At 41.2% G+C, this 17,111-nt stretch overlaps 1 protein-coding gene across 3 annotated transcripts in view; it reads left to right on the top strand.

Moving 5' to 3' along the window:
* Window positions 1-17,111, top strand: part of rptor (regulatory associated protein of MTOR, complex 1) — a 146,960-nt gene that overhangs the window by 116,251 nt on the left and 13,598 nt on the right. Inside the window, exons 23-30 of one of the 3 annotated variants that reach the window (XM_054604163.1) lie at window positions 1,687-1,790; window positions 2,338-2,515; window positions 2,704-2,814; window positions 6,902-7,007; window positions 11,444-11,558; window positions 11,697-11,821; window positions 12,753-12,854; window positions 16,519-16,566. In XM_054604163.1, the coding sequence (XP_054460138.1) occupies window positions 1,687-1,790; window positions 2,338-2,515; window positions 2,704-2,814; window positions 6,902-7,007; window positions 11,444-11,558; window positions 11,697-11,821; window positions 12,753-12,854; window positions 16,519-16,566 (889 nt within the window). Of the gene's footprint in view, window positions 1-1,686; window positions 1,791-2,337; window positions 2,516-2,703; window positions 2,815-6,901; window positions 7,008-11,443; window positions 11,559-11,696; window positions 11,822-12,752; window positions 12,879-16,518; window positions 16,567-17,111 lie in introns of all 3 variants that reach the window. The other 2 variants (XM_054604161.1, XM_054604164.1) reach the window with 2 other exon arrangements.

Here is a 17,111-nt window from a genome sequence, read left to right as displayed (position 1 = left end):
AGAGCAAGCTGTTTCCCAGCGTGGAGAGAAGCAGCTGGTAGAACCGATTACCCCCGTTTCCTGCTAATGTGGAAGTTTTGCATATCACATTTTCTGGAAAGCTTGTCAGCAGATAAGACGTGGGGCCTCCTGGGTTAGCATGATGTTTGTTTACCACATGTTGATGACCCGCAAATCTTGATGAATAACCCATGAACATGTCGCATAATTGAGTCGTTTTAACTGATGAGCTTGCAACTTCACATTCATACCAACATCTGGTAAAGTTATATTATTTGATGTTTCATTTCCTTAAAGGGACAGCTTACCCCAAAAACCTAAATAAAGATTTACCTTCTTACCTATTTATCAATCTAGATTGTTTTGGTGTTAGATGCTTGGTTTTGGAAATATTGGTCTCTCAAATATATAGGAATTCGGGTTGGGTTTTCAAAGCTCAAAAGCAATGTCACTTTCCAGAAGTCATGACCTGGTTACTCAAGATAATCCACAAACCTTGTTATCACACTGCAGATTGAAGCGTGCATCTGTACTTGATACTGCTATGATAACTGTAACCGCTCAACTATGGAGGACGTCATTAATGTTTACATCTCACGCTGTCACAAGACCAGCCTCTCGTCCATGAGACACACGCTTCCTTCTTGGCGGTGATACAGTTGGAGGGTGTAGTTCAGTAGTAAGAAAATAGTTTGTCAGTGCGTGAATAAAACCTTTAACCTCTTAACGCAGGACAGTATGATTACCACACATCCATCCTGCTCCCTTTTTTTTTTTTCAAAGATTCTTTTGTCTGAGCTTTCAACAGTTTACAGCTGCACTTTGCCGCAACCTCTTTCTAACTCTCAACTGAGCTCCAGCAGGATTTATGCTGCAGTGTGGAGCTCAGTTTTGCCATAATCTAGTTTCACACATAAACTACAAATCATCCCTTTTTAAATCAGCATATACTGAAGATTTTTTATCTGATTTTCTTTGTTTATGTCCTTCTCGTCATATTGATTTTGTGCTTCAGTGGAAAAGGTACTAAGATTAGTGACTGAGCTATTTCCATAATAACCCTTTCAGCCAGTTTTACTGCTGTTTTGTTTCATTTCCAATTCCCTCTTAATGAAGCTCTAACAGCTAACACTTGTAACTGCTGTGGATTGAATGTGTGTAAACTTTGCATTGGAAACTTTTCCCTCTCCCTCTCAGCTTTTTGGACACAAGCACAAGCAAAAGATAGCTGCCGCAATTTTGTAATTAGCATAGAAATAAAATCAAAGGTAGTAAAATGTGTTTGCCTGTGTTAACTAGATTTAGGCTGCACACAGTTTTCTCTCCACCTGGCTTGAGTAAACAACAACTCTTGCTATTCATCAATGATGCTTTGTTTCTATTGTCTTTATTAAGTTTGCCCCTCCCTTGGGAGCAGCCATTAGACAACTCACAATGAAGAGGTTATATTACCTGCTTCGCCTGATGAGATAAAGTTCTGGAAATTGAGGAAAACTTTGTAAAGTGCTGCACTTTTTACACGCTGTTACAGTGAAAAGAATATCCCGATTTTAGGTATTTCTTCTAATCCTGATCACAGGCGTGTCTTCCCGTCCCTTCCATCCTTTTTAATCTCTGATTTCACGATTCCAGTGGGATGACTTGATTATACTACGGGACTTTAACCTAAGGTTTGTTTGTCGACAGGCAACAATGAACGCCCGGCCTCAGAGGATCCTGGACTCTGGATCTCTCACCCAGTCGGCTCCAGCTAGCCCCACCAGCAAAGGCACGCACATCCACCAAGCTGGGTGAGAAAATATATCTAATACACTCACAAACATCCGAAAATAAAGAAAACTCATTACAGTAAAGCCCCAAAACATAGGCATCATGCATACAGCAGCCTTCCCTCTAGCAAAGCGTAGACACAATATTATTTAATAGGCAGTTTAAGGAACCTTCAGATGAATAATGTTAACTCCTTAATGGGGTTTCTGACAAAACAAGAGTCAACTCACACAGTTAGAATAAACTCAATTTCATAAAATATTCTTATTTGTATTGTGGCTGAACAAGATCATACAGATCTTTTTGTCTTTAATTTTATTTCTTGAAGTTAGTCTTTTTTCCTCATTTATTAGAAAATAATGAAGAAAAAAGACAAGAAATAAAATTAATGAGGAATGATCACACAAAATTATGGATATAGAAATAAATATTATATGATGAATATAAAAATACAAGCCAACTTGTTTTCTTTACTTGTTTCTGTAGACACTAAGAGAATGAAAAGGCAAAGCTGATAAAGTTCTGCCACTTTGTTTCCTGTCCTCATGTTAATTTATTTCCGTCCAGTGGTTCTCCTCCAATGCCCAGCACCAGCAGCTCCAGTCTGACCAACGAGGTGCCCAAACCCCCCACCAGAGAGCAGCCGGCCACACGACCTCCCTACACCCCCACATTGGGAGGACAGGCGCCTCACTCCCACCAGTTCCCTCGCACCCGCAAGATGTTTGACAAGGGACCTGAGCAGGTAGAGGAACTTCCTACTGACTGAGTCTTTGTGTGTGAAGCAGGCATTGTGTGGGTAAAATAAACAGTTTTCAGCAACTGCACTGTTTTCAATGTGAAATTTGAGTAAAAGTTGGACATCTTTTTGGGAGAGAGGGTTCAACGCTTTGAATCACTAAAATGTATGCTTGTTTGTGTGTGTGTGTCCAGGCAGCTGAAGATGGTGACGAGCCGGGCGGTCACAGGAACTACATATGTCCAGCCCTCCAGACGGGCCTTTGTGATTGGAGCGCCAAGTATTTCGCTCAGCCTGTCATGAAGGTAGCGTCACAGATTCTCTCATCTTTTCCATCCATCCTGACTTTTTACCGTTTCTGTCTTCACCTCTCACTCTGCCCTTCCACTGTGGGTCATCTGATAGTCCTTTATATATATATATGTGTGTGTGTGTGTGTGTGTGTGTGTGTGTGTGTGTGTGTGTGTGTGTGTGTGTGTGTGTGTGTGTGTGTGTGTGTGTGTGTGTGTGTGTGTGTGTGTGTGTGTGTGTGTGTGTGTGTGTGTGTGTGTGTGTGTGTGTGTGTGTGTGTGTGTGTGTGAGAGACCTCCGTGTCGGCCTCCTCACAGATGTCCTTCCGTCCATACATCTCATTCTCATGAACCTGATATCTCAGTGATATCTGGATGGAACAAACTTTCACTTGGACGATAAAATTATCTGATTCAATTTTGGTGGTCAAAGGTCACTGTGACCTTACATCCATCCCATTCTCTTGAACAGGATTTTTTAGGAAAGCTTTGAGAGAATTGCACTCGCGGAGGCGTACAACCGCAAGGTGGTAATTGTAGTTGGCCATAACTCAAGAATTAATTTACTATTATGACAATTTCACACACATCTCTAAAAGGATTAAATGATGGCATTTTGGACGGACATGAAGGTAAACTGCAACTTGACTGGTTGGCAGAGGCACACAACTGCGAGGTGGTAAATCTAGTTTTTATTTGACAATAAACCTCAAGGATGGGCTCCACACAGAGGCTTAAAGAAACATGTTGAGTTATTGCTTTGATAAAATGCCGACATTTTTACACATTAGTGAATTAAAAAAGAAAAAGAGCAGATCTATCTTTCTTAAATCAATAATTTAAAAATATTTCTTTTTCTAATTCTTCCTACGCCAAGCAATCTAGTTCTTGAACAACAGCTTAGAGTGGTTGCTAAGCAACACAAAAGTACTATGACGGGTAATATCAGTTTTCACATGAATATTTATGTGAAGTTGTGTCATAGGTGCACTTTGTCATGCATTTTACAATGGCTCCAGGAGTGAGGGAGCCATCTGAGGACATGAACTGTGTTATAGAACGTATTTTACAAAGTCGTTTTAGGAAACAGCAGGTGAGGGACCAATCGCAGTGTGAGATAGTACCTGCTGCTTGTACAAGATGGCTTAGCTGAATAATTGAGCTCACTGAGATCCATGACTTAGCATCCTCCAGAGTGAAATTTAAGATTAAAAGAAGTGCTTTTTACCGTGCACAGCAGTTGGTGCAGAGTTTCGTAATATTAAATCAAGCTTCCGCCTTTTGAAACAGCCTCTCCATGCCATCCTCCGTGGGAAAAAAAAGGTAAAACAAATGGTGTCAGCACATTTTGTTGAGTTTTAAAAAAGAAGGGGGGAATTATTTAAAAAGAGAGGCAAGTTTGAGGGTCAAATAGATGGAAAAAAAATAGGGAACAAAAGTATAAGTGAAGCATGTGTGCATGAGAAACAAAGAGGCTGATACAGAAAGAAAGTGAAGAAGAAAGTGGATTTAGTAAAATAAAATATTTACAACACAAAGACATTTGGTGCAAAAAGATGAGTAAAGGACAAAGAGAGAGCGCACCAAAAAAGAAGTCATAGATGATAAAAAATATAATATTTTAAAAGAGCGAGAATACAAACAGACAGGTGGAAGGACTATGTGGGAGTAAGAGGAAAAAACTGTTGAAAGTGAAGTAAAACTCATAAAGAGCATGGCAGGATGAAAGTTAGAGTGGCAACAAAAGGTGATAAAAAGCAGAGTGAAGACTGAGTGAAAGAGCAGCCGGAGAGGAGGAGAAGGGTTCTGCTGTAGCAGGAATCAGAATGCTGTGTTGGCAAAATTTTGAGTGCTGCCATAAAACTCCACTCCATTGCAAAGCTCTGTGTGTGTGTGTGTGTGGGGGGGGGGTGTATGTGAGAGTGAGTATTCCTCAAAGTGTGCACCCGGGTTATCATATCACTGTCAGCAGCATGAGAGCAAAACGTGTGTGTGTTTTAGACACCTACAGCTTTGGGGGGGTGAGGAGTAAGGTCAGTGAAGACTGTATTCACATGAGAGTGTGATTAAAAAGAAAAAGATGTCCAAAGCTACAGGTTACTATTTGAAAGGGACAGAGCAGTGGTCATAAACACAGTTGACCAAAAGGATGTGGACAACCCCGTCTGTGCAATTAAGTTCTGGCGCAATGTGAGCGACAACCATGAGAAAACCAATCAAGTTATTTTTATGTCTGCAGAAACAACATAGTAGTTAAGATCTGCGAAAGAACTGCAACTTCCTGAGTGGCCAGAGACTGCTTACTAAGTTGTATCTGTGTGTGTGAACACAGGAGGAGGATTTGGTTTAAATGAATAAATAAGACCTCCGCTACATTCTTTGAAAATGTAAAGAAACTTTTTTTTTTTTTACCAGCTAAAGTCCAAAATAGCTCTTTATAAATGATCCTGACAAACTATTGTTTTTACCTGCCAAGACCTCACTTGTTTTCACACATGGAAAACATTGACTTAGATAAAATGATCCTGGGAGAAAAAAAAAATCACCTGTTTTTAAGTCATAAACGTAAGAGATAAAACTATTTAGATCCAACTTGGAAAATGGATCACCATGATTTTCAGTAGCTCTATGGACATTTTAGAAAATTTAAAATCTCATCTTTTCTCACAGACATATAATGAGACCCTTTAATGTGTGTTGTGTTTCCCTTAAAGCGACATACGCAGAGAGAGGACATTACATGAATATTGATTACACACAGTAGTAGAGTGGTCACATGGCACTGTAGCTGTGTGTATGTGTCAAGCTGTTTAGCATTCAGTGGGTATTCGAGGCCTTGTGGAAATGTGCTTAATAAGCACACACTGGCAGCCAGCATTTAAACACACACACACACACACACACACACACACACACACACACACACACACACACACACACACACACACACACACACACACACACACACAAAAACACACACTTTATTCTCCATTCTGTACACTCTGTTTATTTGTTCATCCGTCAAATATGCATATTATAGCAAGTTAATATAATGTTTTAATTTATGCTTTTAATACTTTGAACTGAAGAAATCATACACATTCTGCATATTGAATGTCATATTAAAAAGTGAGTCATTAAAATAAAGCCGGGACTAAATCTCTGTGGGGCATTTTGTCACAAAGTTAATACTTTTCATATTGTGTCTTTGCTCAACAGACGTGATCAGATGTGATTGAACAAAGGGAACTTGATGACTTGAGTAATTATCTGAGTTACAGTGTGCGCATCACTTTACATTGGAGTTAGCAAAGTATTCAAGCCTGTAATGTGATGAGACAAGTCGATAACTTTTGTAATATCCATTATCCCACTGGTGCAATCTGAGAGCATGCTGTGCCCTGACAACCAGATCTAAGGCTTAAAGGAGTAGTTCAACCTTTTGAGGAATATGCTTAGATGATTTGTAACATGATGATGATTTATGATAGCTTACTTTAGCATAAAAACTAGAAGTTGAGCTAAAATGGCTGTCTCCCAAATGAAAAAAAAAAACACCCAACGACACCTCCAGAGCTCACTGTTGACCATCTTGTATCTCATTTGTTTACTCCGTACATAATCCCAAATGTAAAAATTACTATTTGTGGGTTCAAGTAGGAGGAACTTGCTGGAACTTCTTGTTGGCAAACAGCAGCAGGGCCCTGTGACTTCTCCTTTACCATTCCTTTAAACTTACCCTGTGGAGTTTTCAACCCTGAGTGCTGCCAAATTGTTGTATGTTGTAGCACTCTCAAAAGGATGCGCAGCTACAACCGATACACATTTCTGACAATTTGAAGCTTTTCCACTTGTCAGCAGTTGGTGGCAGTAACAAGCTAAGTAACATAGCTATGCACAAGAAAAAGGCAGGGTAAACCATGCGGGTTTCAAAATGTTGGAGGGGAAATGCATTCAGTACATGTGTTAAAGGGACAGTTCACCCCAAAATTGTTTTGGTGTGAATTGCTTAGTTTTGGAGATATGTCTACCAGCAATATGGCACTCGGCTTGTGGAGCTCCAAGCACTGATTTTATTTTATTTTTAAATTCACTCTTTCAGATCCCAGAGGAGCATGACGTGGAGAGTCAGGTGAGGATGGAGCGGCAGTGGCGGTTCTTGAGAAACACTCGCGTGAGAAGGCAGAGCCGAGGCATCACACAGAAGGGTTAGTGACACACACACACACACACACACACACACACACACACACACACACACACACACACACACACGTATTTCAATGTGCACATTGGAGCTCAACTAATGTTATTTTGTTGAATACCATAGGCTTGTTATAGTAAGTCTACCAATGGATAATATTTTGGCGGATTGTTATTTTTCCACCGATAGTCTGGGGTCCAAGAATCAAACCTTGAGGGACTCCAAACGAATATTGGCATTTGGCTAAGCATGCTCAGCAGAATGGTGTAATTGCAAATGTTTGTGCAAATGGGTATTGTTAGATACGTTTACCGGGACTACATGTCAGCAGAGGCAGTTCCATAACCACAATTTGCAGCTTTATTTCAGACATGTGAGTAAGCACGCAGATGATTTGCAATGATGCAGGAGGATTGATCAATCTATAGTCCCCTTTATGAGTCACTGGACTCACTTCACACACAAACTCAAACTTAGACCCAGAAACCAACACATTAAAAAGCCCTGGGGTGCTAGCACACACACAGACTCCCACGGCGAAGTCGGAGCCTCTCAAACAGAATAGCTAACACCTCCAACGTCATTGGCAGCCCCCCTCCGCACATACAAACGTACACACACACACACACACACACACAGAGTCACGAGGAGATTGGCGTCAGAGCTGAGGCTTGCGCTAGCACGTGTCTGCTTGCTAAATCATTGAATTCCCCTCTATACTCAGTTTTTTTTTTTTTTTTTGAAAGAGAGAAGTAGTAGGGTTGCCCTCATTCAGTCTGTTCACTCCAGAGAGAAACAAGATGAGAGGAGGAGAGAGGAGGAGGGAGGGTGGGACGGAGGGCAGAGAAGGCTGAGGATGGAGGAGGCGAGACGGAGGCAGAAAAGCTAAGAACAAGTGGAGAAAAAAATGTATAAGAGATATATTTTGGCTTGTAAACCCGATCTGGTCGTTTGTGATGCAAAGTGTACACCCATCACCACGCAGTTTTAAAGTCCTCGGGGTAGTTTCAGTAGTTCCACATCATATGTGCCGTCAAATAGCACAAACAAAAGCGAATCAATGGTGATGATCTCGCTCATCTTTTAACCAAAGGCCTCAGCTTTTTCCCTCCAACTACATTTTTTTCCCCCAACACATCAGCGATGAATTCATGATGGATTTTTCCTCATTCTTTTTCATCTCATTACGGCGGTCTCCAGAGTGTGCTCAGGTAGCCAAGGACAGGCTTGTGGAATGATATGTGTTGTTGCTATGACAACATATGGTGAGGCAGTGAATTTTCAGTGGCATCAGGGTGCGCTGGCACTGTATTATACTCCATTAAAATCTGACAAAGAGGTGAACCAACAGACTTTTTCTTCCGCCTTGAATTTCCTACCATAGAAGTTTTTTTCCCTTGCGTCGCATCAAGTCCTACAATTACTAATATGTAACCTAGCAATGCTGTAAAACTTGTTTTTTTCCCATACCCAGCCATTCATTCCAGTATGTTCTGTTTTTAAATGTTGTTATAAAGGCCTGGTTGCTTTTTAGTTCTGTTCTGTTTTACTCTGTTCTGTCCTGTCAATATATACAACTGAAAATACCCCAGATAACGTTTGTTTTTGACATATCACATACAGTGGGTACGGAAAGTATTCAGACCCCTTTAAATTTTTCACTCTTTGTTTCATTGCAGCCATTTGCTAAAATCGAAAAAGTTCATTTTTTTTCGCATTAATGTACACTCAGCAACCCATCTTGACAGAAAAAAACAGAAATGTGGAAATTTTTGCAAATTTATTAAAAAAGAAAAACTGAAATATCACATGGTCATAAGTATTCAGACCCTTTGCTGTGACACTCATATTTAACTCACATGCTGTCCATTTCTTCTGATCCTCCTTGAGATGGTTCTACTCCTTCATTGGAGTCCAGCTGTGTTTAATTAAACTGATTGGACTTGATTAGGAAAGGCACACACCTGTCTATATAAGACCTTACAGCTCACAGTGCATGTCAGAACAAATGAGAATCATGAGGTCGAAGGAACTGCCCAAGGAGCTCAGAGACAGAATTGTGGCAAGGCACAGATCTGGCCAAGGTTACAAAAGAATTTCTGCAGCACTCAAGGTTCCTAAGAGCACAGTGGCCTCCATAATCCTTAAATGGAAGAAGTATGGGATGACCAGAACTCTTCCTAGACCTGGCCGTCCAGCCAAACTGAGCAATCGTGGGAGAAGAGCCTTGGTGAGAGAGGTAAAGAAGAACCCAAAGATCACTGTGGCTGAGCTCCAGAGATGCAGTAGGGAGATGGGAGAAAGTTCCACAAAGTCAACTATCACTGCAGCCCTCCACCAGTCGGGGCTTTATGGCAGAGTGGCCCGACGGAAGCCTCTCCTCAGTGCAAGACATATGAAAGCCCGCATAGAGTTTGCCAAAAAACACATGGAGGACTCCCAAACTATGAGAAATAAGATTGATTGAACTTTTTGGCGTTAATTCTAAGCGGTATGTGTGGAGAAAACCAGGCACTGCTCATCACCTGCCCAATACAATCCCAACAGTGAAACATGGTGGTGGCAGCATCATGCTATGGGGGTGTTTTTCAGCTGCAGGGACAGGACGACTGGTTGCAATTGAAGGAAAGATGAATGCGGCCAAGTACAGAGATATCCTGGAAGAAAACCTCCTCCAGAGTGCTCAGGACCTCAGACTGGGCCGAAGGTTCACCTTCCAACAAGACAATGACCCGAAGCACACAGCTAAAATAACAAAGGAGTGGCTTCGGAACAAGTCTGTGACCATTCTTGACTGGCCCAGCCAGAGCCCTGACCTAAACCCAATTGAGCATCTCTGGAGAGACCTGAAAATGGCTGTCCACCAACGTTCACCATCCAACCTGACAGAACTGGAGAGGATCTGCAAGGAAGAATGGCAGAGGATCCCCAAATCCAGGTGTGAGAAACTTGTTGCATCATTCCCAAGAAGACTCATGGCTGTACTAGCTCAAAAGGGTGCTTCTACTCAATACTGAGCAAAGGGTCTGAATACTTATGACCATGTGATATTTCAGTTTTTCTTTTTTAATAAATTTGCAAAAATTTCTACATTTCTGGTTTTTTCTGTCAAGATGGGTTGCTGAGTGTACAAACAATGAACTTTTTCGATTTTAGCAAATGGCTGCAATGAAACAAAGGGTGAAAAATTTAAAGGGGTCTGAATACTTTCCGTACCCACTGTATGTGTTACTGATTTATCCTCCACGGAGACCCATGTTAGTAGGAGCTGGTACAGCGTTATTTGGTGGTTTTAAGGTGCAAGATACAAGATTTGGATAATTTCCAATGCCTCGCAATGGAAATCAACATGGCGGCTCGTAACTAACGTTGCTAACAGCACTAACATTGTTTCCCTGAGGGGGAACCGGAGGGTTGGAGATACGTTTTCAGCGGGACAATGGGAGAAGAGAGACGCAAGCTGCTAACAGCTGTAAGAGGCCTATGTGCTGTTTCAAAGCTCCTCCCCGAGCAGATTTTTGTGAATCTTTCATAAATTTGCAAATATATTTAGCTCTTTAATAGTGCTATGTTTTTATATAAGTGTTTTAATAATAAATGTAGGCCTAATCTTTGATTTTGAAGTAGCCATGTTGTTATTTATGAATAATAAATTATACTTTGTTTCAATACCATATTGTTCCAGTATCTGCATGATTCCGCTGTGGGATTGGCAGTCGAACCAGGCTCCTTAGATTGAATCATATAATATTTGACTATTCAGGGTCACTCTTATTATCTAGTAAATAGAGAGGGATATTATAAACAGTCTACAGTTCAGCAGAACATTAACAAATCCCACAAAAAGACCAAAATCAACCCTTTATTGCATCTATTGTCTTCTGTGCCGTTGAGCACCTTTGTTGTCCACAAACAGACACTAAATTAAACACACTGTTGGACTTGGTGACTTGTTCTTTCATACCATCGATATGGGTACTGTAGTATATTTTAACTTAGTCCTACATACACCACCCTGCTGCCTGAAATTCTCACTAGCACAACACATGTCTATTAATCCACATGTCAAACTGTCCAGTCCAAAACTAAAAACTGCAGCGCCCAGCTGGTTGAGGAAATAACCTTTTGAGTACTTTTTAAACCCAAAAAATGTATTCACAGTAAAGGTTTGCAACTTTACTAGGAATAAATTAGCAAAGGATAGCTTGATAATATATAAAAGCAGAGTAAGCAATAGATGATGAGAATTTTCTTCAGTGTTGGATTCAGAGTGCGAGTTGTGGCTATATACTGGAAGCAGTACTTACAGAACTTAAGAAGGTAGAAAAGATAACCTTGTTCAATTTTAGCAAGATCCTCTTCAACAGAAATCAAACCTGTGATTTTCCAGTTTCAAGAAAATCTCCTCCTTTTCCTTTCTGGCTCATCCCCCTATTACAGGTGTTTCCCGTCTGGATGATCAAATATTCATCAACCGAAACCCTGGAGTACCATCTGTTGTGAAGTTTCACCCCTTCAACACCTGCATCGCTGTGGCCGACAAAGACAGCATCTGGTCAGAGAACACACAGAATGAAAAACTAAATCAGCTTTAAGACAATTAACCAAATGGTTGAGTTTCATACGTGATGGTCTAACATGTTAAAACAGATCAAATCATTAATGAGAGTTCATGTGTGTGTGTTTGCTGTAGTTTCTGGGACTGGGAGAAGGGCGAGAGGCTGGACTACTTCTACAACGGAAACCCTCGGTACACTCGCATCACAGCCATGGAGTACCTGAACGGACACGACTGCTCATTACTGCTCACTGCAACAGGTGTGAAACACACACATGCACAGGAATACACTTACAGAGACGACGACTCAGATTTTACTGCAAAGAGTACAAATTAAAGTTACTAATTTGTAATATTTTCCTTGAGTGAGCAGCTTAAATGTGTGCGCCCACCAGCACAGTGTAACTCTCAACGAGACTCATTTGTAGCAGCGACGAGCTTTAAACACTTGACTCTTACGCCCACAAACCAACGCACGCCCTAAGCTGCACTCGTGTGTATTCAACATTATTCACCAACAAAACAAAGCAATTACCCCCCCTATGTCTTTTACCATCGCTGCCCAGAGGAAGTGTAGAAAACAATTCTACATTTAAACACACACAGAGAGACACATTTATTTAGTTTTGTCTTAACAGTGCACAATTAAACTAAGTTTGGAATATGCTGTATTTCATAGCACACCTCCTGCCAAAGCCTTGGCATTAATACATTTAGATATCATCATAATGTAATCTGCACGTATACAAAATGTACAGCGTTAAAAAAGTAATACACAGAATTTAAATCAAGTGTAGGCTTTTATGTGTTGCAATAGTTCTCTCTCTCCCCTAAGAGTGCCTGAGCGTGTTTTATGTTTAGCTCCGTGTCTTACTGTAGCGACGCGGTTCAGACAGGTTTATAGGGTTAGAGACTCCGGCCTCACTTTGTTTCATACCAACAAGATGCTTTCAGGCAAAAAGCCTTTTAAGATACTGCTACATTCTCTATTGATTCTTTTGAGAACAAGTTTTTCATCAAATCTCCTACACAAACTCTACATGCACTTTTCAAATCCATTAAGAATACAAACGAGTGTGCTGCGACTCCTTCTGGCATTGGCCTTTGCTTCTCACTGCATCTCTTTATCTAAATTTTCTTTCCTGGCTCTCACTCTTGACTTCTCTCTCTGCTTCCCCCCCCCCTCTCCAGATGATGGAGCGCTACGTATTTGGAAGAACTTTGCCGACCAGAAGAACCCGGAGATGGTCACGGCATGGCAGGGCCTCTCCGACATGCTGCCCACTACCAGAGGTCAGCCCACCACCAGCGCTCACAGTAAAGATCAACACTCTATTTTATCGTCTGCCTCCCATCCACCCCCCCATACTCCCACTGTACTTACCTGTAGTAACTCACCCCTCCCAGTCACACATCCACACCTCCACACCCACAGAGCAGCCAGGTAGTAGCAGTTTTAAGTGTCTCAACATTTAACTGCAGTAGCTTTTTGGACTATTTAAGCAGAAGGTGTGGTAACACTTTCTATGATGCCCATGTCTTTAATGCATTATAAACATACATATACTTGTGTGTTATAATCAGCTTGAAGCACTGTATAATTATAGTTATACACACTTATTAATAAAGCATTTTACATTGACTTAGTAGGTCAAGTATCATAATACTTTATGATAACTGGTCACTCATCACTTTTTAGTTTTTACAAGGATCATAGTGTATAATAACTCCCATAGTTGTTATACTTTATCATCTTTTTATATTGCAGATGTAATGTTATTATAAGTTAGTGTGGGGGAAGTATTACTTTGAACTAACAGGAAAGTGACCAACAAAGTCAATGATTAAACATCCTATTAACTTTAATTACTTTAAAGAAGCCTATGTAACTTAAAACCACAAGTTCCCTCCATCACACATTGGTACAACAGCATGAAGCCTAAAGATCACCTGATTAGCAACTTGGAGAATGGAGATGCGATGTCTACGGCTCCTCCCTTTAAAAATCTATTATTTATCTCCTTATGAATGCAGATCAATTACTTTAAAAAGATAATTAAAACTTAAATCATCGTCAGACCATAGATGATGAGATCGCATTTCAGCCAGTGCACGGACTACAAACGGAAACCAGAATGCCTCCGATATCAAAATCTTGATCCCTTGCCTACAGATTCTGCATTTATTTCCAGATATCTGTCAAAGAGTTTAGGGTTTTTAAACTCAGAAGTGACTCTCTAGGTAAAAGGTGACACTAATGAGAGTTTTTGAGTGTCAGAAACTTCAACAAATGGCAGAGTAATTATGGAGTCATTGGAAGAGATCACCAACCCTTTCAAACCCAGCCAAAGTATAATGCTCACTCACCGCAATAACAAGGCAAATGTCCTTATTACCATAGATGTGCACTTTTAATAGTAACACATTTCAATGCTGAAATTGGCCAGAGAAATGTCAGGTGATGCAACCAAAAAAAGTAATAATTGTCATAAAGCCAAATCCAGGAAAGTTTCACATACGGTCTTTACAATAATTGATTTGACATGATGCAATGAAATGAAAAATGAAACCAGAGTCAACCAACTCTGCTTACACACTGTTGCAGGTTCTGGATTGTGAGTCAGATGTCGTTTCCATCACTCATTACTAATGTAGCACAAACTTAAAGTCAGCCTCTCCATATGTCATATCCATCATATATCTGTCATATCTGACAAAGTTGGAGGAAAGTTTAAATTCAGAGTTTATTTAAGAACACAATATTCATTTTAAAATGGTAAATTTTATGGTCAGAGGGTTGTCTCTGTTGCTTGAATTTAATGAATCATTTAAAACTTGGACCTCGGATCTCGCCACGTTCACCTTCTGTGTTGACACACTTCCATAATTCATAAGGCAGAGTTATTCCCAAATACTTGAACCAGGCCTGACACCCACAGGACGCACTTGTCAGAAACATCCACCCACTTCTATGATGCGCCAGGTTGCTCTCTCTCTCTCTCTCTCTCTCTCTCTCTCTCTCTCTCTCTCTCTCTCTCTCTCTCTCTCTCTCTCTCTCTCTCTCTCTCTCTCTCTCTCTCTCTCTCTCTCTCCTCTGCTCCATATTTTTCTGCCTCAAGCTTTTCTCATTCAACAATTCTGGGTCAGGGAGGTTTTTAAGGAAACTATGACAGCTGTATGAATGATCAGAATCCTTGATAAGCATTTTGATGTTTCGAAAAAAGTTTTTAAATGAACTGTGACCTAGTGTTTTAGAATGGGCACATGTGATGACAGTATTTGTGGGGGACACAACTTTCAGATAGATCTTTTAGAGCACATCCCATGTGGAATAAAAAAAACTAATATTTAGCTTATTTAGCAACAACAGCAGAGCTGTCAGGATGAGTGACTGGCTGACTCACCGTCTGACTGGATGTCTGTGCAGAGGTGTGGACCACACACTGTGTGCACATATGTGCACACAGTCCATCATTACAAAGCTGCAGAGTCACCAGAGCACTGTTGGGACCTATAAAGAGGCGACACACTTAACTAGCATCGCTGTCTGTCAGCGTTCCCCGGAGAGACTCTCCCCCTGAAGGGGACTCCCCCGCAGCGAGCCACAGCCTTGTTTTCACTCAGACTTTAACATTTAATGATGTGCCGGCTTTCCTGGATGTGTCATTAGTGACAGTGTTGGCCCTGCATTCAGACTACCGGGGAGGCCTCCATGTTTTATACAAACAGCCACTCCACTGCGATCTACCCTGGTAAAGTTTTATTGAAGAGTCCAGCTTCAACTTGTGGTGTTAAAATGTTTTTTACTTGGCTAGAAACTTTAAAAACATCTGCTCTCTCTCTCACTCTCACTCTCTCACTCTCTCTCTCTCTCTCTCTCTCTCTCACTCTCACTCTCTCACTCTCTCTCTCTCTCTCTCTCTCTCTAACACACACACACACACATATTCTCCTATTGCATTCATACACCACTTCCCCTCCTGGCCCAATAATCCCTTTAGAGTTATTACCATTGCTTGGAACGTCTTCCAGATTAAGTACAGTAATTATATGCTGTTGTGAAACTTTTTCGATTTTTAGCATTGCCTCAGTGGCATTAATAATGTAAAACCCGATAAAATATTACACAAGTGTTTCTTTGTGCTGCCAAAAAACATCTCTACCTCTGTATGTTGTTGTTGCTACAAGATTGTGAATTGCTCAAGGAGATACTAACACACACACACACACACACACACACACACTAACACACACACATACACACACAAGTCCCTGCACAACCTGTCCTCCCTCATCCGTTCCCCGTTGTCCAACAACAGGCTTTTGCACTGTTCTTCATGAGTGAACCCTCTCTGTAGACTCTGTTTGTCTGGCTTGTTGTTACTTTGCTGGTTCTCTGACATTGTTTTGTGTTTCCCCCTTGTCTGTAAAGAGGCTGAACAAGGCAAGCAGGCAGTTCTCTCTTTGACACATCCACAACAACAAATCTAGTCATTTTGTGTGATCGAATTAATGGATTTATTCAATCACACACACACACACACACACACGTTCAACCCAGTAGAATTATTTCACTTTGTCTTTTCCACATACACACACACAGCTAAGCAGCGACTCCACCCTGCCTGCTTTGTGCCCTGTGGAGAAAGGCTTGGAGGTTGTGCACCATGTTCAGCCTCCACAGCCCCTGTTTGTGATGCAGAGGCAGCAACTCAGCTCTTGCCTCCCTCACTCTTTGATCCCCACATATTGCTTTTAATCATGTGGGAGATGCCACAATGAGAGAAAAGCAGCCTTGTTCACCCCTCTGCTGTTTGACTGCATGTGGAGTATACTCATGAAGTCATACTTTTAAGTTGGTCTAAGATTGTGTTGGTCCGCATGCATGGAGGGGGTCCTTGCTAATGTGTCGCTTGCATCCCCCCCTTTCCATTTGCTCCCTCCCCCCTGCTCGCAGGTCTGGCCAGAAGGGTGTCCATCTATCTTGACAGGAGTAAACAGGGAGGTGAGTGTCGCCTATTCCTCTTTTCTTACACTCTCACCCCCAGAGCTAAGGTGGCTCACTAAATAGCCGGCGGTGTGCATCTTCTTTGTTTTCTTTTATCCCCCTAACCACAACCCCTCATCCCTCCAGCTGTCCAGTGATGCTTCATCACTTTATTCCTGGCAGTCTTCCCGAATATGGAAGTAGGCGTGATGTGTTTCTACGGGTGCTAAGGCTCTGTTCGCGCTGTTCTTAAAACTAATACAATGCTAACCTCTTCTCCCTTTAATTACTGTTGTTATGCCTGTCTAGCTTTAATTGTAGTATTACTCTAACTGTGTGCAGTTTACAATGATAATTGAGGCAAAGTTATCACTCTCACTACTTGGGAGTTTTTGCTTGATCACAACCTTACATACTTGTTTCAAACTTGACAATTTCACTTTTGATAAAAAAAATAAGGCTTCTGGGACTAACCGATGTCCTCAGCAAACGTTACATTTGTCGCAGCAGATGTGCAGATTGTGAGCTGAGCTTTTTTTTATGTAAATGTAATACCACACATG

Source organism: Anoplopoma fimbria, chromosome 9 (assembly GCF_027596085.1).
Source record: "Anoplopoma fimbria isolate UVic2021 breed Golden Eagle Sablefish chromosome 9, Afim_UVic_2022, whole genome shotgun sequence".
NCBI classification, from domain to species: Eukaryota; Metazoa; Chordata; class Actinopteri; order Perciformes; family Anoplopomatidae; genus Anoplopoma; species Anoplopoma fimbria.
Note: the sequence above shows the minus strand (reverse complement) of the source record. Positions and strands in the feature narration are given on the sequence as shown.